Source organism: Drosophila sulfurigaster, chromosome 3, assembly GCF_023558435.1.
Source record: "Drosophila sulfurigaster albostrigata strain 15112-1811.04 chromosome 3, ASM2355843v2, whole genome shotgun sequence".
Lineage (NCBI taxonomy): Eukaryota > Metazoa > Arthropoda > Insecta > Diptera > Drosophilidae > Drosophila > Drosophila sulfurigaster.
In genome coordinates this window covers 31,122,552-31,144,272 of record NC_084883.1, presented here as the reverse complement: position 1 = coordinate 31,144,272, position 21,721 = coordinate 31,122,552, and the positions used below count along the sequence as shown (strand labels likewise).

The following is a 21,721-nucleotide window of genomic DNA, read 5'->3' as shown; positions in this document are numbered from 1 at the left end:
TACTAAATAAAGACAAAAATAGGAAGAGGATACGAAAAGATCTAATGGAAGTCAAGTTTAGTTGAGGGCAAATGTAAATTAATTTATTATATTATTATTATTGACAACTCCTTTCATATTAATATTGAGATTTCCATCAATGTGTTATTAAGCACTTTTTTTATATTCGTACTTAATTATAAAAAAAGAAAAAGCAACTATTTTAATACATATTTTCAAGCATAACATTAAATATTTATTAAATACTTACAGCTACATATAACATTTGTTAAATTCTTGACAAAAGAAAGCTTAGTAGGTAGAGAACAAAATATTTCCATGTAATGCCTGCATCTATAAATGTTATTCTTATGTATGTATTCTTTACTCATGCTAAAGACTAAATCTTTAATCACTTTCAACGTATTTCATTTGCGAAATTACAACTGCAAGCGGATTATGGAATGTGTGTTCGAAATTCGAATTACCTGCAATTGTGCGCAATTTATTTGTAGCCTACTTATCGGCGCTGTCAGTTATTCTCTTGTCCTGCTCACACGCACCCACACACACAATGCACTGATTGCAGGCAAAGGGAGACTGTTGCCAACTGCGCGTTGCCAGTTGCGAGTGAAATTGGCTTCAATTATGCGCAGTATTATGAAATTATAAAAGTAGCTGCTTTTGCTTTCGCTTTGGCGAAATGTAATTGCCGCAATTTGCAGTTGCAATCTGCAGTTGGCAGTCGCTAATAACGTTTATTAAAACCACAACAACACACGAAGCTTCTCCCCTCCTCTTGTCATCCCCTCCCATTCCCCATTGACTCAAGTGCCATTAACAATAAGCCTGGCAGTTGAATGATGCATGAATACATATGTGTAACGTTGGCAAATTATGCAAATCCTTGTGAAGCACATTAATGACAATTAATCGCAGCAAATTAAAATGATGACAATGCGCTAGATATGCATCCACAAGCATCTAGGATTTACTATATTCTTCCTACCACCCTCTCCTCCCTCCCCAGTGTCTACCTTATAGACTAGGCGGCTCGGCGGGAAAGTTGATAAAGTGTTCGCCATTGAGACGTCCCACATCGCGTTCCTGCTGCTGCTGGCGACGCTCCTCGTGGTAACCATCGAGTCCCACGCCAATGCTCTCTATGAATTTCGCAGAACGATAACCGTTTTTCTGTGAATTGAAAAATATTTCTAAAAAGTTGTTAAACTTATGTTAAATGTTTAAAGTTCACCTCGTAGTAAATGGCACGCGCCTTCTTCGCTCCCTCGGGATCGAAATTCCAGTTGGTCCGCTCGTGAATTACTGGCTCACCTGCCACATTGTTCTGCAACGTCTCCGTGATGAAACGGATAATAAAACCATCAGTGGACTGACTGCCAAGCAGCAGAAGTAAGCACTGCAAGAGGAAAATGCAGTCATTTTAAATATTTATGTTGCATACTTTTGGGCGCCACATGAAATTGAATTGGAATCAACTAGTTTATAATTCCGCCTAAAAGTATGCATCACAAAATTCAACCGAATTTCATCGGCAGCTAACTTTGAATTCATTTTTAATTTTAATAATTTGGAAAATTTTTGTGGTGATTTTTAATTATATATTATTGGGTAATTAAGTATATGTTTGTATTATAATATATTTGATCATATTTGTTCAGTTAAGCACACTTGTCGGAATTAGAAAACATTGATTTTGAGCAAACACTTTTAAAATTATTGCACATTGCTATTTGTTTTCCTTGTACTATTATTTGCTTATTTTTTTATTGGTTGGTTTTGCGATTCGCATCATAGATTAAATATTTGCTGTACACTTTAAGAAACCCATTTCACAAATGTTTTCATGTTTTGCAAATGACTTGAACTTTCTCACTTACGATGAATAAAAACACAAATCTCATTTGCAACATTTTCTACACTTATTGTTATATCTCGCCGTTTCGATTTGTTCGTGGAGCCCGCAACCCGCACAACTCACTGGACCATTGATCACTAAAAAACCAAATCGCAAAGTTGCATAAAACCCAGCCAAGCGCCAACCGACGTAAAAAAAAAATATTTTGAAAAATACATACATATATGGAAAAACATAAAAGAAATACTCGTACTTCTTGTTTAGCGAAACGCCACAAACTCTGAGAAGTTACAAAACTATGCGAATAGCAAACATAGAGTAAAGAAGAGAGAGAGAGGGAGAGAGAGAGAGAGGGAGGGAGAGAGCGCTAAAGTTGCTGTTGAGGAAATATCGAATATCTCTGGGCACAACAATAGACCCTAATAGATTGAAAATGTTGCAAGAGCCCTAAAACGTGATCAGTGACATTTTAATGAGCTTCGCTTTGAACTCAAACTTTGAGCTTCGACCTTGAGAGTACATACAACACACAATAATCTTCAAGTATGAACTGTTTGCATTTTCGTATCGTTTGAATGTCATATTTTAATGACTGCGCCGAAATTGAGTTAATCACAGACGGAACTAAGTGCGACAAAGGTTGTCGCCACCTGTCTCAGGAAAAAATACAAGTAGGATAGCTGCTGTAGAGTGTGCTCGACAGCGAGATACTCATTAAAAGAAAAAAGAAAAATAAAATAAATACATACATACATACATATGTGTGAGTCCAATACATGATATTCATTCTATAAAATGATTGCATTTTTACATATGTATATTATACAAGTTTATTGTCAGATTGTTATGAAACTCTTAGAAACCTTTTTAAGTATAATTATAATTATGAGTACTAAAACTCAAGTATTTATCTCACAATTAGGATCATATTATTAAGTTGTAAAGAGGATCTCCATAGAATTCCAAGTTCATCTGGTATCTGTAGCTTTAAATCTAGCGTGAATAATACCCCTCAGCCCTTTGAGTAGCAGGCATTAAAGCAAATCAAATACAATTTGCGAGTTGTCGTGCTTTTTAGCCGGGCCATGAAGAAAGCACGCAAGACTGCCAATGGAAAATGGCACAAGATGAAGAGAAGAGAAAGAGACGAAGCGACAATGATAAACTGGTTGGGCGTTTTATTGTTGCAGAAGTTACATAATGTCTTGATCATCATCAACATTGAATGGAAGTCAAGTCATCCACTTGAGGCGAAACCAGAAAATGAAAGACATCCACAATGACAACACGGCAGCAATAAACAATAACAACAACAACAACAACGATAACGACAACTATCAAGCACTCTAGTATTTTGGCCTCGATTCCGATATATTTTTGCGCAGCAATGCAGCGTCCAACAGCTGTGCGATGGCGCTCTTAAACTCCCACTCTCTCTCGCTCTCGCTCTCTCTTTATTCACCTCTTTTAACTACTTACGTGCTTTGCCTCACGTTGCCCCCATACATTTTAGCTGACAAGTTTGCGCTTGCAAACCAATTCAACAAAAGCCTATTGAGATTTCCGGCATTGAAATGCCAGTCGGGAAGCGATGCAACATTAACATTAGCTCAGGTGTTACTTAACAGACAGGACTTTCACTTTCATTAGACGCTGTTAAACGAGCGCAAAAGTTCTGCAAATCTTGCAAGCCAGATCAATTGTTGTTGTGTGTAATGGCAATGCTGCTGCAGACTGCAGCTCAAGCCGAGCTTTCATGCTGTGCTATGAGCGCAGAGCTTTTGCTGTAAGCTTTTGTGCTCTTCAGCATTGCGTTGGCTTAACTGGAATTCAGTTACCAAAGCAAACGCGTGCGGCAAACAACGCGAACTTCGCAGCGAAGCAGTAAAAAAAAAAACGACGAAAACTTTAAACCGTTAGCATTTTAAACCACAATAGAAATTCAATTCGAAGCCATGGCAAATTTGTTTACATTGCTGTTGCCCGTAAGTCTGACAAGTGGCTGCAGCATTTCACTCGCAAGCATTTTTTTTTTTGTTTTTTGTTGACCCCCTCAATTAACATGACCAACGCAAAAGTCGCACGTCCATCGTCTGCTCTGGGCGTCCGTTGACACAATTTCCGTGCTGCGCCTGCGCGAAAGTCGCACCAAAAAGAAAAGTGTCCAACACAGCGGCGGCGTGGCCGTGACTGGAATTCTCAATGTTGGAACTCTCTTGTTGTCTATCTTCGTCGTTGCCGTTGTCTTCGACACATTTTGTGAATTGATGTCGTGCCAAATTTGTAATCCGCTTGTTGTTTTAGCCCTCTTGAGAGACCTTGAAATGTGCTCATTGCCCAATTCCGCAATGATCGCAACACGATCAGTTGCTCTTCGCCTCTCACTTCCTCACACTCTCGCGCTCTGCATCTCTCTCTGTCTCTCTGTGTATGTTGACCAATTTAAGCGGCAGCGAATTGTGTCATAATCTCAAAGCTGTGCTCAAGCGCAGCACTTGTTTGTTGTGGTAATTGTTGTTGTTGCTCTCTGCATTGCATAACGATGGCAATAACCGCTGTTGCTGTTATTGTTGTTGTTGCTTTTACTTGATTTCAACTCATGCAAGACTTCGCAAGTCGTGCATTCATTATAATTACATATTTATCTACCTGACACACTGAACTAATGAGCCGGCATTACTTTTGATTTTACATGCACATGCCTCATAATCTCTAAAATGGCCAAAATCTAATTTATATTTTGCAGCTCATTTTGCTTATTATCGCTTTTGTTGCGAACACTTCGTATGCCGCGCTTGAACCAAAAGCCCCCAACTTCCAATACTTTGAAAGGTAAGAAAACTTCCATAATATTTCCGCCATATGCGTAATTCTCTCTAATTACATTTCCCATACTCTCTTCCTGAAACCCAGACCCAAATATCGCTATCCATACTACGATGAAAATGGCAAAGGAAAACTGCTCTATGGATTCGGTGGCCCTGAGCTATATCAATACAAGACCTACACACCATTGGAAGGCATCCATTAAGCAGAATTAACATTCATATTTGTAATTAATTTATATATTTTATGATTGCCTGCGTAAACTTCTGTTCTACCAGTTTAAGTAATAGGCGAAGAGCATAGTAGCCAGTGTTAATTGTAATTACTAGTTACCTATATAATAATATATCCTAAAATATTTTAAACCCAAACGCATTTTCAAAGTTTGCGCCATATGGTATGATTTGTACTACTTCTCGCCGCTAGATGGCGAATTGAAACATTAACGGTTTCATGTGAATGGCATATACATATATAAATAAATGATCAATTTGCATTTATAATATATTTCTTATTCGCTTGAATAAGAGTTACGATTAGGTAGTAAATAAATATATTGACTTTTAAAAGCAATATTAAATAAATAACAAATTATAAATAAAAATAAATGAATTTCTTAAATGTTACCAAGTTATAACGTGCATGGTGTTTTTTGGTACATTTTTCTATATTTCGATATTTTAATTGTGGTCACACTGAAAAACTTCACGCACATCATTTGGTAGTGTTTAGCTGTAATTAAAAGTTGAAATATTAATTGAACAATCAAAAACTCAAAATGTCACGCAAGGAAGCTCTGTCACAGTTCATCAATCAAATCCATGGCCGCCCAGTTGCCGTTAAGCTAAACAACGGCGTAGATTATCGAGGTAAAGAGAAAACATGTTACCGGCTTGTTCGACTTCTGATTTCGTTAATTTTCCAGGAGTTTTGGCTTGTCTGGATGGCTACATGAACATTGCATTGGATCAGACGGAGGAATACGTTAATGGTCAACTAAAGAATAAATATGGTGATGCATTTATACGCGGCAACAATGTGCTCTATATATCCACCCAAAAACGAAGAGTGTAGTTTTAGGATCTTAAGTTTATTTCATAAATTACACCAACACAACTCACTTTTCTAAATAAATCAACTTCGATAGTAACTTGTGCCATATTCGTAGGGAATGGCACCAAAGTGTCGCAATTGCTTAAGCGAGTAACCAGAGCCCAGGGCCGCGATTAAACGCTCGCCGCGCCGTCCAAATTTTCGTTCGTAAGTTGGTCGCCAGGCGCGTCCAAAGTGTGGATCGAAGGGAATTTCGCTGGGCTGTTGGAATGGCGAGTTACCCAAAAACAGTCGCTCTATGTAATCCAATACGGCTTTCTTCTTCTGAAAGTGCACCAATATGGGATTGGCTTGAGCTCCTGTGCGTGGATCCTGCGATGCGAGATTCTTAAAGTATTCAAAGTTCACCAGATCGACGTTGGAGAAGTCAAAGCCCTCGTAAAGTGTTGCACGCGTCGCCGGTATTTGCAGGCACTGTTAACGGAATGCACAAGGTTAAGTTCGATGCTTTTGGAATGAGGTGGGCTTTAGTTAATTGCACATTTACCATTAATGCGACTGCAATTAAGACGTATTTGCCCATTGCAATTGCTTTGAATTTAGCTAATTGATGTGAAGCTGGTCAAGACTAGCAGCAAAAGCACCTACTCGCTTCCTCACACGAAATTCAACTGATTTGAATAAATTCGGCCAGTAGTATTGTATTGTGGACAGTTGTCCCAACGATTTGCCATCTGTTTTCCACTCTTGTATTTTGTTGTAATCACATTGCCGAATTACTCAATCTTGCCAAGCCAAGCAGCCAAATGAAACACGCACCATCAACTGGGCAACTGGTGACAACCTGGGCTAATTAATTGATATGCATGACGCGACCCACTCAACCAAAATGCCCACTGTGCGACATCGCTTCGCTGCAGCTGTGACAACTTGTCTCTCTCTTGCTCTCCCTCTCTATTTTTATTGAGGCACCTTTTTGATCAGTTGCTTATCAGATGTTTGTTAATGAATCTCGTTTGTCTCCACGCGTAGCTTGCAACAAAACAAAGATGCAACTGCATAAAGCCATTATATTTAATTTATTTTAAATATCGTTTTTCGTTTCGTTGTGTTGCCGAAACAGCAAAAGAAAAAGAAATAATAGAATATGCGCAATATTGTTTTTTGTTAATAACGGTGTTCTATGTGTGTGACGTGTTGTGTGGCCTGCTGACTATTTTCTTTTATTTTGTTATTATTAATATTTATAAAATCACATTGCTATTTTGAATAATACGCATGTATCATGATAATTGTTTTCTTTTTTCGCAATTAAAACCAGAGCTTCTTTTGCATTTTCCAAATGACATTTGATTTCCTTAATCCATTCTTCAATTGCAAACAAAAGAAATTGTTCAAAATGAAACTAGCAAAATAAAACAATGAGGGGGAGGAGATTTCAATAGCGTTTTTAGTTGGCCCATTGCAGCAATTGCTTGACATCTGGATCATCTGTAAGAAAATTAAAAAAAAATCATTAAAATACATATTACACAAAATTCTACATGGCACTTAACATAACATATAAATACAGTGCAATTCATTTATAAGGATATGAAGCACACTGTTGCTAATATTAAATAATGATTAATAGGAAATTTATTAAACAACTTGATATTAATCATTATTTTTGAAGTATCATAAGTATAAAATAACAAGTTTTGAAATTAATTGTTTTCTTTTGATTGTATCATAACAATCGTTACCAATACTATTGATATTTAGGTGAATTCATTTAAAACATATACTTAATAAACTCACCATCATCGGCCAGTGCAGCTGCTGCAGGTGGCGCCTTCTTCTTCTCCTTGGCCTTCTCCGGCAAGTCTTCGGATGGCGCTTCTGGCAACGTGGGCGTTGGCTCTGGGATGCCAATAATCTCTTTATCAAAGTTCTCTTGCTCCAACTCATCGAGTTCCCGCTCGAGATCCTCGTCATCCAGATCGGCGCCAAAGGCAACGGGATTGGAAATGGCATCGGAGATTTCCTTGGCCACATCTTGTTGTTCGGCAATATCGTCCATCATGTCATGCACCTTGTCCACATCCCTGCAATACATCGGTCAGTAAGAAAGGACTAATATGTATATTATGCTTTACTCACATGTGTTGATGAGCATGTTTCAGGGCGTCGGCGGCATTCTTCATCGTGGTCAAGACGGCAGTGTTTGTGTTGGCGCTCTCCAAAGCCTCACGTTGCATCTCAATGGTGGACAGCGTGCCATCGATTTGCTGTAGCTGCTTCTCCAGACGCTTCTTCTTTTTGAGCGCTTGCAAAGCAACTGCAAGTAAAATGCAAGATTAGCAAAATGCGGGCGAAATTGTTAAAGTAAACAAAACAAAATGTGATGACGAATTTTGTTAGCTCAATTAATCGATGTATGTGCGCCCAATTGAATTTAATGATTACTCTACGAATTGCTTGATAATGTGAATTATGTTTATATTACGTTCTTTTTTTGTTAGTAGCAAAATGCGAGTTGCGTTTCCCGGGGCAAGGAGGAGTCATCATGGTATGCGGATGTTTAGTTAAAAAGAAAGGCGAAGAAATACAGATAATTGTTGTGTTTAGCTACTTTTTCTTTTAAGTCTTTTATCTCTAGCATGGTAATGGGGATTTTTATTTTTTTGGAAACTAACGCAAGAAGAACAATAACAAAGCAACACAAGAAATGAGTCATAGCGACGTTCAATCAACCTGCTGATTATCATAGTCTACAAACTATGATTTAAAACCATCGTCCATCCATCCATTCAATGCACTAGACAAACTCACCAGATTTTGTGGTTGGTCTTGATGCAAGCACATACCTCTTTTGTTTTTGGATGCATTTTTGCGTGCTGTATTCAACTCCTCTTCAATTTTTGACTCGAGAAACTCCTGTTTCTTCATCAGCATGTTCTCTGTCTCGCGCAGCTTTTGTATCGCCTCGCCTGTCGTCGGCGCCACCTCCTTTTTTCCACCAAACATTTTGCCAAAGAAACTCATTTTGTTTTCTGGTTTTTCCACAAGCTCAACTTGCCCGAATTCCACTTATTTTAAGATTTTTCCTAATTGCGTTTTGTCTCCTACGCGAAGTCTGGTGTTTTTGTCTATGGACGAGTGTGCGTCATCGTGTTATCGAAAAAATGTATCGTCTGCATCCCAAAAATAACTGATTTGCAAAACGATAAGCATGCAAGTGGGCAGCTCTGATAAATCGATTTCTCTAATGTTTTCAATTTGTAAATATAAACAAAAAAATTAATATATATATAAATACTTCGACTCATGATTTCAAATTAGTTGAGAAAAAAACTATTTGAAAGCATAGTAAAATCAATAGATCTCTTTTTATTCTTACTTCTATTTACTTGTAAAATGAAGGTAATTACATTTCTGACCGCAAAAAAATTGCTTGCCATTAATCATCGATAATTTAAATATTTTCTAAACATCGATAGCAGTGGCCATCGGTATTTGTACACCTCTAGATCGAAAGCAATGATTGAAAACAAAACATAAAAATGGCAAATCGCACGGTAAAAGAAGCAAAAAACGTGCACGGCACGAATCCGCAGTATCTAATTGAAAAGATTATACGCTCCCGCATCTACGACTCCAAATACTGGAAGGAACAATGTTTTGCCCTTACCGCCGAGCTGCTCGTAGACAAAGCGATGGAGCTGCGTTTTGTTGGCGGCGTTTATGGCGGCAACATTCGGCCTACACAATTCTTGTGCCTCACATTGAAGATGCTGCAGATACAGCCGGAAAAGGACATTGTGGTGGAATTCATCAAGAACGAAGAATTCAAATATGTGCGCGCCCTGGGCGCCTTCTATTTGCGACTCACTGGAGCGGCCATCGATTGCTACAAATATCTTGAGCCGCTTTACATCGACAATCGCAAGTTGCGGCGACAGAATCGCGCCGGACAGTTCGAGATCGTTTATATGGACGAATATATAGACGAGTTGTTGCGGAATGATCGTGTGTGCGACATTATACTCCCGCGCATACAAAAGCGTTCGATTCTTGAGGAAAACAACGAGCTAGAGCCCAAGGTGTCGGTGCTGGACGAAGATCTGGATGATGAGGTACCCAGCGACGAGGAAGCCAAAGATGCGGACGACAAAGACTCGAATAGTCGGCAAAAGAACAGTGCAACAACTGCAATTCGACGACCGCGTCGTGGTCGCTCTAAGTCCAAGTCACGTAGTCGAGAGCGGGACAGAGATCGACGTGCTGGAGCCAGCGGCAACGCTCGCTCTAGAGATTATTATGACGACCTGGAGGAGTACGATCGACAGCGCAATCGAGTGCGCAACAGGGACACGCAGAACAGCGGCAGCAATGGCTACACTGATGACTACGACCGTCGAAACTCTGGCCGCAATGAGAATAGACAGGAGCGAGATAGACGGGATCGAGACCGTGAGCGAGAGCGGGAACGTGATCGACATGGTGAAAGAGAAAGGGAACGAGAACGAGATCGGGATCGTGGCAATCGCTACGAGCATCGTGAACGGGACTCGCGCAGCGATCGCGAACGTCGACGTTATTAGGAATGAACTTTTAGTTGTAAGTTTTAAAAAACATTAAAAGAAAGAGTATAAAATGTGGCGACTTGTGTACTATCTTAAGGATTGGGAGGTCAGAGAACTTAAGGCGACTTCTTAATTTATGCAGCTCTGAAATAAAGATTGCCAATGCTTTAACTATCTATCATAATACTCCCTACATGGGTACTTACCAGAGTGACCATAAGGTAAGCAGACTCGAACAATTTTAACAACATTAAAGTTGAGAAAAAAAAGCAGTTAATATGCTAATCAAATTCAAAAATGAATAATTAAGTTTTATCTATCAATAAAACAATGTGCATTTTTAAAGAACTAAACGAAATTTTGAAATGTAGAGTTGGTTTCTTAGTGAGTAGTGTGTTCACCTGTCGCGAACTAGTGTTCGATACTACAGGGTTGTGTTGACGCGACAAGTGGAACTTTTGCGTTTTATTAGCAGATAGAAGAAGAGAATTACTCAAAATGGCATGATAAACAATATCAGCTGTTGCGGTCAACAGTGGAAAGCTTTGTGTTTAGAAAGTTTCAAAAGCGCAAAAAGTTATTGTGCATTACTGAGCTACAATTTTATTAACTAAGCAGCAATGCGAGGAGTATAAACAGTAACGGAATACAAGTATTATTAAGCTAAATTACACACACACTCACAGATAAAATAAACCAGTGGAAGTGGACGCGTCAGCGTCGCATATTGTAAAGAGCGTTTATTGTTTTTAGTGACTGCGTTGAGCTCGACGCGCACAGATTATGCGATAAAAGTTCGAGTTATGGCAAAAACAACATCAGAATGAGTTGCTAGTTTCTTTGTCTACAATATAATCGAACATTACTGTTTCAAATCGAAATTCTAATATTTTTGGAAACAAAAACGCGAAATCACCAAAATGAATCGATCCGATGAAGCGCATTTGGTGAGCGATAACGAAGATGAGGAGTTTGTGTCCAACGATACACCACGGCTACTGGATGCCGCCCACTCAGGACCAGAAGCAGATCTTAATCCCGCAAATGCAGCTGCAACTCCTGAAGATAATAGCTCAGGATTAGGCCCGGCCAAATGGTTTATACTGGAGCCAGCAGTTTTCTTCATATTCATGGCTCGCAGTTTGATTGGTAAGCTTCTAATGCTGATGAACAACTTTTATTGCGGGTACATTGGAATATTACTGATTTTAGGGGCGGTTATACAGAATCAGATACTGTACCAGACCTGTGTCACTATCATGCACTACAATGAATCGGACTGCGAGCCGCTGCTGGGCAACGATCGTGGCTCTGAAGCTACCAAAGTGAGTAAATAAATAATGACGATTATACAATTATTAAATACATATATATATTATGTGAATGAGTATACTATAGCCACAAAAGTGTTCCGGCTTCTGCAAAATGTGTTATCGTTATACGGTTTAATCACTGCGAAGGACGCATTAAAAGCAAAAAGTTTCACGCTGCATTTTTTTTGTAATTTTTATTCAAGCATCCCATTATTGTACCAGCATCCCATTTTCACGACATCGTAAAGTAAATAAATATCGTTTGCTCACTCCATATTCTAATTATGTCGGAAAAATGAATAATCAATCATTCATTTTTAATTTTTTATTCAGCTTTGATATTTTTAGATTAGGCTGAAGTTAAAAATTTAAGGAAACAGTTTTGTGAAATCTAATTTCTACCTTATAATTTTGGAATACTTCTAAAATGAGATAATTTCTTATTCTTATAAACACTAGTTTCAGTTCTCTACTTATATTAGATCATCATCCAGTACTTGACATATTTATTTCAATTTAATTATATGCGGGCGCTTCACTTGAAGATGCGTTGTAACGCATAACTATTAAACAACGAATACATTAAAAATCAATTGTCCAAGCTGATAAGACAAATCGCCAGAGCTAAAGCATATCATAAGTGGAACAGCGTTCATTGTGCGAGTTTCTTATCAGTGTCCCAAAGTAATGCAAATGTTTTATGACTAATTGTCAAGCACAAATCAATGAAGGGAATTTCGTGTTTAGCACGGACATGTATGATTCATATGTATAATACCTTTAAGAACAGTTGTATACTTTTTGTGATATAATTGATAAACAATCTGAATTACATTTTACAGAAACTGGAAGTTAAGGTGCAATCTTATTCGGCTGATATAACGATGGCAATTTCTTTACTGGAAAGTATTATACCCGCATTCGTTAGCCTTTTCATTGGTCCATGGTCGGATAAGTTCGGACGTCGTCCGATTTTGTTAACTGTGTTTACAGGTGAGTTAAAGTCATTAACTTAACTAGTGTATAATATTGTATTAATATCTTGTGTTTTTCAGGCTATGTTGCTGGTGCAACGATTCTAATTGGCATTGCGGAGGTGACGACGTTCAGGAACATAAGTCCATGGTGGTTCCTGCTGCCCTCCGTGCCGTCCGTTTTAAGTGGTGGCACCTGTGCACTTATTACCGGCATTTATTGCTACATCTCGGATGTGGCGAATGAAAAAAGACGAGCAGTTCGGTAAGCTAAGTCAATTAAGAGTTGCTCATTTAAAATCTTCATCGTAAGTTTGTGGTTTTCTATATTTATTTAGCATGGTGCTCAATGAAGCATCCCTCTGCACGGGCTTGATGGTTGGCAATGTGGCAAGTGGTTATATATATGCTTTTACTGGCTCGGTTATTCTCTTTGGCATTGCTGCGGGATTAATGCTCCTGGGTTTGATTTATGTGGTCTTTTTGGTGCCGGAGAGCTTGCCACCAGAGCAGATGCATCACGGATCAAAAATACGCGAGTTCTTCCGCTTTAGCCTTGTCAAAGATCTGGTGCGAACCTGTTTGCTGCCCCGCGCTAACTTCGATCGAGCCATCATCTGGCTAACGATGGTTGCTCTCACCATTAGCATCTTCGACATGGAGGGCGAGAATACGGTGAGCGTGCTCTTTTTACGCGAACAATTCAACTGGACCATCAAGGAGATTAGCCAGTTCAATGCCGCACGCATTATCATTCAAATTGTGGGCAGCGTGGCAGGCATGTTTGTGCTACGACGAGTGCTCCGAGTGTCCACCGTCGGCATTGCGATGCTGGCCCTCGCTGCTTGCGTTCTCGAGAGCACCGTGAGGGCAACGGCCACGGTGCCGATAGAGATGTATGTTGGCATGACGCTGGGCATGATGCGCGGCGTCCTCGGTCCCATGTGTCGAGCAATACTTTCGCATGTGGCACCAGGTACAGATGTTGGTAAGTATTAACCGTAAACTGTGGTCACTTCATATTGATGAACTTTTTCTGCTAAATAGGTAAAATATTCGCGTTGACTACATCCATGGAAATGGTGTCGCCTTTGGTAGCTGCGCCACTTTATACGGCTGTCTACAAAGCAACTGTGGCCTTTTATCCGGGTGCATTCAACTTCATCAGCGCCGGCATGGCATTTCTCTGCTACATTCTAATGGCGTAAGTAGCTTAAATTGAATAATATTTATTGAAATGTGTTAATCTATTCTTTGCTTGCAGCATCATCTTTGGCATTGTCAAGTCGATGGGCAGTGGCAGCCCCTATAAACAGATTGGCAGCTAATCGAAGAGAGAGGATTAGTTACCTTGGCTGCTGGGGCTTAGTTCAATTTTATCTACCTTACAGACAATTAATGGACTCCATTTGCTTAAAGTATGTGATGTCTAGACACATTTTTAAAAGACGATATATCAGTTTGATATTCCACAAGTATTAGCGTGGTTAATAACTGTTTTTTTATATGTACATATATATTTGTTGAACACAACATTTTATAAATCAATTTTTTGTGAATGTACTCGAAATTGTGATTGTGATTGTTTGTCAATACTTTTTTATTAACTGCCGTTGCAACTGACAATATTAGAAGTACACTGATTGCTGAGACCAATAAATCTGTAAATATCAATACCGAAAATTAACGAACAGTATATCAAAATAAAAATACATATAAGATCTCATGAACTGATAGTTTAACGCAGTTGAGAGTTTCCCGTTTGCCACCTTTGAAAATAAATAGTCTTAAAAATGGAATTGTTTTGTTAATTTGTGAATTGTAAATTCGTTGTACTTGTGAAGTTTTATTTTCGCTTATTACAGAATTAGCGCATCAAGCGCCATCACATTTACATAAAATTAATTATAAATAATTATTAGTGATAAACTAATCGAGCTACATGGAAGTGGAAATTGATTGTTTATTTTAACACCTTGGCGTAATATTGTTTATGCATAAACTTGATGCGCAGCACACAGCTAAAAAGAAGTATAAGTTTTTCAACAATTAGCGGAGTCTCTTATATGGATATATAGTATACTATATATTTGTATACAACTCACCCCATGAACACAAATGCGACCACATACAACGCAGCGCTGACAAAGTTGAACAGTCCCGGATAGTAGGAAAGTGTGCTCTTATATATCAGTGTGTAAAGCGGAGCGGCGACTAAATTAGGCATGAAATTAACAACATATTAATGAATACTAATACTGTTTGTGTTTTTTTGAGAGAACTCACCGAACGGCGCAAACGATTGTAGCACATTTTTAATTGAGAATATTTTGCCTGCAAAGCGAAAACATACTTTAAAGTGGAACTAAAGATGAATTGAAGTAAGACCTACCCAGATCTGAGGCTGGCACAATGTTGGACACAATCGTACGACACATGGGACCGCCAATGGAGCGGAAGAAGCCCAGGACAACCGAGAGATACATGTGCCAAGGCTGCGTGGATAAACCTCTGGCCAGATGATTGAGTATCTCGGAGAAGAAAGCGAGCAGTCCCAATGTAACCACGGACAGGCGGAAGACCTGTCATAAATCAATTAGTACTGAAACACAGAAACTATTTGAATTGCACTCACCTTGCGAAGAATCAGAAAACCAATGAGAGCACCTATCATGGGCACCAGATGCGCCACCGTCTCGTAAAACGTGTAATCCCGGACAGACCAATGGAACTTTTCACGCACAAACAAATACATCACAGTCATGACGCCATCTGCAAGAGAGAGAGAGGGAGAGCAAAAAACAGTTTAATCTTAAGACACTGCAGCCAAACTGAGGAGATCTCACCGAAAACAAAGATGGACAGACACATGGCACATGTGACCAGCCAAATAATAGCACGCGCGTGATTTTCGCGAGGCTTCACACAGGTGTTAACCATATCACGAATGTGTTTGAAGCTAAACAATCCAGCTCGCTTTTCATCCGGGTTCGGTTTGCACTGCGTTTGCGTTTGCGACGGCGATTGTGACATCGCCTTTTCCTGTGCTCTGGCCTGGGCCAAAACCTTGGGCGGCAGACGTTCCACATACTTTGCCAGCAGATCCTCATCGATGGTCATGGCGGGAGTCGCTGGTGTTGGCAACACATCGACATGCGGCTTCTTCTTCATGGACGCAGCATCCTCATCATCAGTGTCGTTCATAAGATTTGGCGGACAATCGATGGACACACAATCCAACTGCAAATCAGCGCCTGTAATGGGCATTTCCTTTTCCTTCTTGGCAGCAGCTTCACTCGCCTCCTTGGCCTCCTGCTCCAGTCGTATGTGAAGACTCTCGGGCACAACGAAGATGACAAAGAGTGTGCCCACTGTCGTTATGCAGCCGGAGATGCCAATGGTGATCGATGCACTTGTGGCAGCATACACAAAACTGGACAACAGCGAACCGCTTGTCAGACCAATGAAGAACAGTGACTCCATGAAGATCATGCTGCAATAGTCGAGTAATTATTATAGGCAATGAACTATCACTGATTTACCCACCGATAAGGTCTTGTCTTGGTATCAGTTATATCCGATATGAAGCAGAGCGCGGCGACGGAGAACACACAATTGCCGCCGAGCATGGAATGCGGCACAGCTGCCGCAATATACCACCAGGGATTGATCACATAGTAACTGGAGAGCTCACATATGGCGGCAGTGACTAGAAACGAAGCAGCAAAGCCTGCAGCCAAATATCCAATTGCAAGTAAGTAAATAACATATTTGTTAATGTAATTTAAGATTGATCTCTTATTGCACAAGGAAATATTGTGTAGGATGAAGAGCAGTCATCTAGCCTTACTCCCATTTCTGAGTTGATATCTGTGCTTTACCCTTATTTTCGGTGTCTTTAAAAAGTCTGTCATAATCGGATGGTAACTTTGACCCTCTTGAAGTGGATAATTTTAGGGAACACCATCTCGTTTCACAATAAATTTTACCTTCTAACTTTACCCAATTTTTAATATGCGATGAAACATCCGTTCTATAGCAAGGGTTAGCAAGTTTGACCCAAATCAATTACGAATGTTTTAACAAAGCCATTTTATTAAGAACTAGACTCTGCGTAAATTGGACACTCCCTGCTCTATACTTTTTTGTCTGTGCGTTGAAAGCTCTGACATATTAAGTTAAGCCAAACTCGGTCAAATTTGAATATCCTTACATTTAAGGTTTTTTTCTTTGCGTTGAAATATGTCCCTCAGTCTGTCGTATAAATATTAGCAACACCCTCTACTTACCTATCATCGACACGATGAGCAATGGCTTGCGTCCATAGTGATCCGACCAGGAACCAATGAACAGCCCACAGAAGGCAGGCACAATGCTTTCGAGCAGTGTGCGGGATAAAAACAGATTCGCCACATAGGGTTGCAGTTCCGTTTCAATTGCCTGCAATTAGCATATCAATTATTCCTGGGATTATACAACAAAAATTGTATAAAACAAACTTTAATCTCGGTGCTGGCATTTTTATCGTCAAGCAATTTGCAGTCACTGACGTTGTAATGAAAAATCACCGTGCACGTCTGGTATATAACCTGATTCCTCATAATTGTATCTGCAAAATAGATAATAGTTTTGGCTGTAAAATCTTTGCCAAAGATCACTGACATCGCACACTCACTAGACAGGGTCAGCGAGAAGAGCAGCATAAACACAACCGGTTCAATGTAGAACATGTGGAAAATTCGGTTCCATTGGACAGTTCGCAGTCGCTGCAGACTGAAGGTGTGTGCGACCTTCTCGACCATATTGGTTTTTGTTGATTTTGGTCAGCAGCACACGAAATTTGCAATTACTTATCAATGTGTGTGTTTATTACGATTATTTCAAATATTTGAGCAAGGCGCAAGTTCAATGCGCCTATATTTGTTTTATTACTATTTGTCTCTTTGGTTTCACTATTTGGTTTAATTATTCAATTCAGGTAGTTGCATTATAGGTATTTTAATTAGTTTCGGGCGACCTCAAACAATGCCAATTTTCGATAACAACTATTCACACATCCATTCCACCGACGTATACGTAATATTTTTAAAGTGCAATCTTGCTCAGTAATTTGAATTGATTTAGAACTCGAAGCCGGCGCTTTGTTTATGTATTTTCACTCCGACTATTCTTTTTACAATTTCAGTGAAGTTCTCAAAGTCTGTGCGCTTATATACCGATTCCGATTTGCAATAGCAACTCTCTATGTGCCAAACACAGGTATGCCGCACAGCACTTGTTCATAAAAAGTCCAACATTTGTATTGTGTACAAATAGTATATATCAGATGATTCTCTAAAAATTCCGTTCCCCCTTAGTGGGCAGCCACGAGCGGCGACTATTAGCGGCTCCAGAAGCTCGTCACGGCAACTACAACTGGGTAGCGAATAGAGCGACGACGACGACGACGCCAAAAACAAACGACAACCGCAACGTTTCCGATTCGTTTGAATCTGATTTCGCTCAGCTGCGGGCTTAAATAAGTTTTTGTCAACTCCCTGGCTCCGTCGCACCTGTCGCCACTTCCCCCCGCCGCGTTGTTTCGTTTAATCCCCAGGTATACAGATTCTTCTCTAGCCTCATTTTGTGTTGGATGTTTTATCTCTCGTGTTATTATTGTTATCGTTGCTATTGTTTCCAAAGTTGTTTGCCAATCCAAATCCAATCATAGCCAAGAGCACAAACAACATCAGCTGGTAATAGAGAGCGAGAGAGATAGAAAAAGAGAATCTCCACTAAAATGAAAGCGCGAAATGATCTTTTGACATCGGTAATTTTTATTTGTGTTAAAGCCAAATGTTTGATAACACAAAAAATTATAATTTCCTTAATTAACTTAAATTTTTTTTACTATTTCTATTGCATGGAAATTTTTGTTTATTGTGTAATCAATTCGTTGTGAATTCGAAAGGTGAAAACAAATTTCTATAGCATGAAAATTAATTCAATTAAAATATGAAAATTCGAAATTGTTTGTATTTTTTTCTTGCGGTGGAAATTGTTAAAAATATTCTATGGCACCTACTAAGTTGATTATTTGTGATGACATATAAATATTAAGTCAAGGGAATTAACAAATTTACCGTCTAATTTAAAATTAGCGAGCGAAATTATCACCAATTATTGGTTTACTTTGTTTTTTTCTTATTTTCGGGTTATTTATTTATTTTTTCCGATATTCATCACAGTCAAGTGACTACGGCGCACACGCCATTTTTCGTAAATTAACAACAATGTTTTGATATATTAACCCATATAAAAAAAAAACAACCTATACTATATAAAACACTCGATGTTTCGAATTTCAACATAATGCGAATGTTATAACCGATAGAAAGTGGTTTTACAATGAATTAATTATTGAATTGTTAGCTTGTTTACTCCTCTTAAGAATTGTCAACAAAAATCCCCCCACAGTAATTGGCTGAAGATCTACGGCTAACATATATGAAGTTCGTTTAATATGCAAATGGTAATCCCTGTTGTCTGGTACCAGTCAATTTGTTATAAACGATGTGCAAATTACCAAATGACTGGCAGAAATTAAATCACCTTTTTTTGTTGAGTCTTACTTATGCACTATTATTTCATTAAAAATATGTTTAAACTTATTACTTAAACACGGCTTCATAATGTGGAGCATTTTCCGATTTTTTGCGCCAAACAACTCTACAAAAAGGAAGTTGAAAAATCAAATTAGCATAAATAGAGATAATAAATTAGATTACGTACAAAAGGAGAACAATTGCCAGTCCAAATAAATTGGCACTGATCAAATTAAAAAAGCTCGGTGCTGTGCTCAAAGTCAGGGTATAGAAGATCACATACAACGTAGAGGAGACAAAGGGCGACAGCGTCTGCAGAACACTGATCATGGCAAAGACTTTACCTAAAATATAAAATGGGTAAACAAAACAAGACTAGACACAACCCAAATTGATTTCTAATGTTCCACGAACCTCGCTCATCGGCGGGAAGCAGGTTTGTTATCATAGTGCGACACATCGGATTCACCAGCGATTTGAACACTCCCAAGCCGATCGCCAAGTAGATTTGCCAGTCGACAAATGCAAATGCTTTCATCAAACTACTAGAAGCATGACTCAGCAGCGAAATCATCGCCAGCCAAAGAATCGCAGATTTGGTGCACTAAAAATAGGCAATTGAATTACAATTGAAAGTTTACATAGTCTATAAACGAACCGTTTAGCGAAATTATCGTGACTTTAAGCTAAGCAATTATGTTTCACATGGAGATTTTTGTTAAGTTACTAAAAGAATTTAAATATGCCTCTGCACACAGATATGTGGCTTCTCTGTAAGAGCATAATTTTAAATAATATTAAATAATGAATTAAGTAATCGGAATTTCTTGTCCATCTAAAGTTGGAAAGCAATGTTCCAATTCATAGTGCAACAAATAAGACAAAACGCACTTCTATAAAACTTGATTTTTAAACATACGATAATTTCGCAAGAGTCATTATAATATATAAATATATATAGTAAGATCTCTACCTGACGCAACGACCAAAGGAAGAGCATACCACCAGAGCCAGCCACAGCTGGAACCAGAATGCTAACAGTCTCATAGTTGGTGAACTCACGCACAGTCCAGTGGAACTTTGCGCGCATAAACATATAGAACACCGAGTTGCTGCCATCTGAAAATTCCGAATTAATAAGATCTGTAAGTTAATGTTCTAAGCTTGGCTTACCCGACACAAAAGCAGTTAGCAGCAATACACAGATCAGCAATATAAGTATGGAGCGATCGCAAAACTCGCGTCGTCTTGCGCTGCTGCGCCACAAATCCATAATCATAAATTCCTGGCGGGCAGCCACACTCTGTTGCCTTATGGTTAGACTCTCTGGTAAAAGGACAGCCATGGTGAACAGAGCAAAGAACACAGAACCCGCAGAGATGACAAAGATAATATAAGCATTGGTGGCTTCATACACATAGCCAGAGGCAAAGCTACCCAGCAGCAGTCCCACATAGATGCACAGTTCATAGGCAATCATTCTAAGCAAAAACAAAACTGTTAAAACATGTAATGTGAATTGATCGTGATTGGTATTGATTACCTGTAGGATCGCATTTTGCCAGTTGACACATCACCAATGAAGCACACAGCAGCCACAGAGTAGGTAACACTGCTGCCCAGGAATGAGAGTGGTAAAATGGTCAGCACATAGAACCAAGGACTTACCATCCCACTTCGTTGCATTGTCACATAGGCAATGCAGGCAGAGAGAAGATATTGCAGAGCGTAGCCTGTGCGGGAATGTCAGTTAATTATCGTTAATACGAAATTCAAATTTGTGTATCGAAAAACATTGTCGATATCAACACAGTGTTGAGCAGCGCAAACATCTCTCACCCAAATAAGAAGCTAGCAGCAGCGGCTTCCGCCCATAGCGATCGGCAAAGGCGCCAACGAAGAGGCCACAAAATGCTGGAATGACGCATTCAACAATCTTAATGGTCAGAAACACTTTAGCTGCATATGGCTGCACTTCATCCTCGATTCTTTTTGTCTCATTTGTGGCATTTTTGGTGCCCAGTAGCTGACAAACCGCATCCGAATAGCCAAAGCCTGCTGTGCAGCTCTGATAAATGATTTGTGACTTCAGCACAGTGGCTGCAAAACATAAGCATACACATACATGTAGTTATCATATATCTTATCTTCAAGAGTTTTGCACACTTACAAGAAAAGTTGTATGCAAAGAGTAATACCAATATCATAGGCTCCAACAAAAAGCTTCTTGGACTAGCAGCTGGCTCGACTTGGTTAATAGTCGGTTCATTACTTAGTATTGGACTTTGCGAAGAGTTGTCCTCACTGTTTTTGGAAGCACTATGCTGGGAAAGCCTGTCCTCACTATGGCTAGAAAGGCTTGTGCTTTCTCGCCTTGCAGCGGCGACTAAGTTCTCGTGTGCATGCGGTTCCTCGTCCATAATTAATTTGCGACTGAGACGACAACTGCCATGAAAAGCGAATCAAGAGACGCGAAACTTTGAGATAAAAGCGTAGACTATGCACATAAGTATGTGTGCCTGGGGGTTTCCATAATGATTGCACA

The 21,721-nt window shown here is 39.3% G+C and overlaps 9 protein-coding genes across 9 annotated transcripts; 4 read left to right on the top strand and 5 right to left on the bottom strand.

Annotated features, from left to right (window-relative positions):
• Positions 1-359: 359 nt before the first annotated feature.
• On the bottom strand, positions 360-2,012 carry LOC133843909 (uncharacterized). Its single transcript, XM_062277674.1, has 3 exons — positions 1,881-2,012; positions 1,235-1,399; positions 360-1,173 (listed from the first exon to the last, which is right to left on the bottom strand). The coding sequence occupies exons 1-3, from the start codon at positions 1,911-1,913 to the stop codon at positions 1,018-1,020; spliced, it is 354 nt and encodes a 117-aa protein (XP_062133658.1). The 5' UTR covers positions 1,914-2,012; the 3' UTR covers positions 360-1,017.
• A 1,690-nt stretch (positions 2,013-3,702) lies between these two features.
• Positions 3,703-5,049, top strand: LOC133841432 (uncharacterized). The gene is made up of 3 exons (XM_062273891.1): positions 3,703-3,843; positions 4,605-4,690; positions 4,772-5,049. Exons 1-3 carry the CDS (start codon positions 3,814-3,816, stop codon positions 4,887-4,889), a joined length of 234 nt encoding a protein of 77 aa, XP_062129875.1. The 5' UTR covers positions 3,703-3,813; the 3' UTR covers positions 4,890-5,049.
• A 321-nt stretch (positions 5,050-5,370) lies between these two features.
• On the top strand, positions 5,371-5,834 carry LOC133841431 (U6 snRNA-associated Sm-like protein LSm6). The gene is made up of 2 exons (XM_062273890.1): positions 5,371-5,553; positions 5,610-5,834. The coding sequence occupies exons 1-2, from the start codon at positions 5,463-5,465 to the stop codon at positions 5,756-5,758; spliced, it is 240 nt and encodes a 79-aa protein (XP_062129874.1). The 5' UTR covers positions 5,371-5,462; the 3' UTR covers positions 5,759-5,834.
• LOC133841430 (uncharacterized) lies at positions 5,402-6,410 on the bottom strand. Its single transcript, XM_062273889.1, has 2 exons — positions 6,285-6,410; positions 5,402-6,211 (listed from the first exon to the last, which is right to left on the bottom strand). The coding sequence occupies exons 1-2, from the start codon at positions 6,318-6,320 to the stop codon at positions 5,819-5,821; spliced, it is 429 nt and encodes a 142-aa protein (XP_062129873.1). The 5' UTR covers positions 6,321-6,410; the 3' UTR covers positions 5,402-5,818.
• Positions 6,411-6,894: 484 nt separating this feature from the next.
• LOC133841429 (charged multivesicular body protein 4b) lies at positions 6,895-8,900 on the bottom strand. Its single transcript, XM_062273888.1, has 4 exons — positions 8,587-8,900; positions 7,880-8,057; positions 7,538-7,824; positions 6,895-7,228 (listed from the first exon to the last, which is right to left on the bottom strand). The coding sequence occupies exons 1-4, from the start codon at positions 8,762-8,764 to the stop codon at positions 7,188-7,190; spliced, it is 684 nt and encodes a 227-aa protein (XP_062129872.1). The 5' UTR covers positions 8,765-8,900; the 3' UTR covers positions 6,895-7,187.
• A 337-nt stretch (positions 8,901-9,237) lies between these two features.
• On the top strand, positions 9,238-10,451 carry LOC133841428 (pre-mRNA-splicing factor 38). Its single transcript, XM_062273887.1, has one exon. The coding sequence runs from the start codon at positions 9,283-9,285 to the stop codon at positions 10,321-10,323; it is 1,041 nt and encodes a 346-aa protein (XP_062129871.1). The 5' UTR covers positions 9,238-9,282; the 3' UTR covers positions 10,324-10,451.
• A 398-nt stretch (positions 10,452-10,849) lies between these two features.
• Positions 10,850-14,391, top strand: LOC133845424 (probable peptidoglycan muropeptide transporter SLC46). The gene is made up of 7 exons (XM_062279882.1): positions 10,850-11,454; positions 11,518-11,630; positions 12,461-12,611; positions 12,674-12,857; positions 12,931-13,580; positions 13,640-13,796; positions 13,857-14,391. The coding sequence occupies exons 1-7, from the start codon at positions 11,226-11,228 to the stop codon at positions 13,918-13,920; spliced, it is 1,548 nt and encodes a 515-aa protein (XP_062135866.1). The 5' UTR covers positions 10,850-11,225; the 3' UTR covers positions 13,921-14,391.
• Positions 14,207-18,084, bottom strand: LOC133845422 (probable peptidoglycan muropeptide transporter SLC46). The gene is made up of 10 exons (XM_062279880.1): positions 17,268-18,084; positions 17,092-17,201; positions 16,882-17,032; positions 16,139-16,322; positions 15,439-16,085; positions 15,228-15,364; positions 14,985-15,174; positions 14,879-14,926; positions 14,698-14,806; positions 14,207-14,613 (listed from the first exon to the last, which is right to left on the bottom strand). Exons 1-10 carry the CDS (start codon positions 17,392-17,394, stop codon positions 14,556-14,558), a joined length of 1,761 nt encoding a protein of 586 aa, XP_062135864.1. The 5' UTR covers positions 17,395-18,084; the 3' UTR covers positions 14,207-14,555.
• A 304-nt stretch (positions 18,085-18,388) lies between these two features.
• LOC133845423 (probable peptidoglycan muropeptide transporter SLC46) lies at positions 18,389-21,620 on the bottom strand. The gene is made up of 8 exons (XM_062279881.1): positions 21,347-21,620; positions 21,016-21,276; positions 20,720-20,909; positions 20,350-20,657; positions 20,150-20,295; positions 19,591-19,780; positions 19,364-19,520; positions 18,389-19,300 (listed from the first exon to the last, which is right to left on the bottom strand). The coding sequence occupies exons 1-8, from the start codon at positions 21,594-21,596 to the stop codon at positions 19,243-19,245; spliced, it is 1,560 nt and encodes a 519-aa protein (XP_062135865.1). The 5' UTR covers positions 21,597-21,620; the 3' UTR covers positions 18,389-19,242.
• Positions 21,621-21,721: the final 101 nt, after the last annotated feature.

Bases quoted from the DNA above. Each gene is read 5' to 3' on its own strand.
- LOC133843909 (XM_062277674.1), bottom strand. From the start codon at position 1,913: ATGTTGCAAATGAGATTTGTGTTTTTATTCATC. The intron at 1,400-1,880 runs GTAAGTGAGAAA...TTCCTCTTGCAG, and splicing joins GATTTGTGTTTTTATTCATC to TGCTTACTTCTGCTGCTTGG. The intron at 1,174-1,234 runs GTGAACTTTAAA...TTCAATTCACAG, and splicing joins CGCGTGCCATTTACTACGAG to AAAAACGGTTATCGTTCTGC.
- LOC133841432 (XM_062273891.1), top strand. From the start codon at position 3,814: ATGGCAAATTTGTTTACATTGCTGTTGCCC. The intron at 3,844-4,604 runs GTAAGTCTGACA...TATATTTTGCAG, and splicing joins TGTTTACATTGCTGTTGCCC to CTCATTTTGCTTATTATCGC. The intron at 4,691-4,771 runs GTAAGAAAACTT...CCTGAAACCCAG, and splicing joins AACTTCCAATACTTTGAAAG to ACCCAAATATCGCTATCCAT.
- LOC133841431 (XM_062273890.1), top strand. From the start codon at position 5,463: ATGTCACGCAAGGAAGCTCTGTCACAGTTCATCAATCAAATCCATGGC. The intron at 5,554-5,609 runs GTAAAGAGAAAA...TTAATTTTCCAG, and splicing joins CAACGGCGTAGATTATCGAG to GAGTTTTGGCTTGTCTGGAT.
- LOC133841430 (XM_062273889.1), bottom strand. From the start codon at position 6,320: ATGGGCAAATACGTCTTAATTGCAGTCGCATTAATG. The intron at 6,212-6,284 runs GTAAATGTGCAA...TTCCGTTAACAG, and splicing joins TAATTGCAGTCGCATTAATG to TGCCTGCAAATACCGGCGAC.
- LOC133841429 (XM_062273888.1), bottom strand. From the start codon at position 8,764: ATGAGTTTCTTTGGCAAAATGTTTGGTGGAAAAAAGGAGGTGGCGCCG. The intron at 8,058-8,586 runs GTATGTGCTTGC...TTTTACTTGCAG, and splicing joins TGCATCCAAAAACAAAAGAG to TTGCTTTGCAAGCGCTCAAA. The intron at 7,229-7,537 runs GTGAGTTTATTA...ATTTTCTTACAG, and splicing joins AGCTGCACTGGCCGATGATG to ATGATCCAGATGTCAAGCAA.
- LOC133841428 (XM_062273887.1), top strand. From the start codon at position 9,283: ATGGCAAATCGCACGGTAAAAGAAGCAAAAAACGTGCACGGCACGAAT.
- LOC133845424 (XM_062279882.1), top strand. From the start codon at position 11,226: ATGAATCGATCCGATGAAGCGCATTTGGTGAGCGATAACGAAGATGAG. The intron at 11,455-11,517 runs GTAAGCTTCTAA...TACTGATTTTAG, and splicing joins CATGGCTCGCAGTTTGATTG to GGGCGGTTATACAGAATCAG. The intron at 12,858-12,930 runs GTAAGCTAAGTC...ATATTTATTTAG, and splicing joins GAAAAAAGACGAGCAGTTCG to CATGGTGCTCAATGAAGCAT.
- LOC133845422 (XM_062279880.1), bottom strand. From the start codon at position 17,394: ATGGTCGAGAAGGTCGCACACACCTTCAGTCTGCAGCGACTGCGAACT. The intron at 15,175-15,227 runs GTGAGTGCAATT...GATTTATGACAG, and splicing joins GTTTTCTGATTCTTCGCAAG to GTCTTCCGCCTGTCCGTGGT. The intron at 14,614-14,697 runs GTGAGTTGTATA...ACTTCTTTTTAG, and splicing joins GTCGCATTTGTGTTCATGGG to CTGTGTGCTGCGCATCAAGT.
- LOC133845423 (XM_062279881.1), bottom strand. From the start codon at position 21,596: ATGGACGAGGAACCGCATGCACACGAGAACTTAGTCGCCGCTGCAAGG. The intron at 19,521-19,590 runs GTTCGTGGAACA...TTTATATTTTAG, and splicing joins GCTTCCCGCCGATGAGCGAG to GTAAAGTCTTTGCCATGATC. The intron at 19,301-19,363 runs GTACGTAATCTA...TCCTTTTTGTAG, and splicing joins CTGGCAATTGTTCTCCTTTT to AGTTGTTTGGCGCAAAAAAT.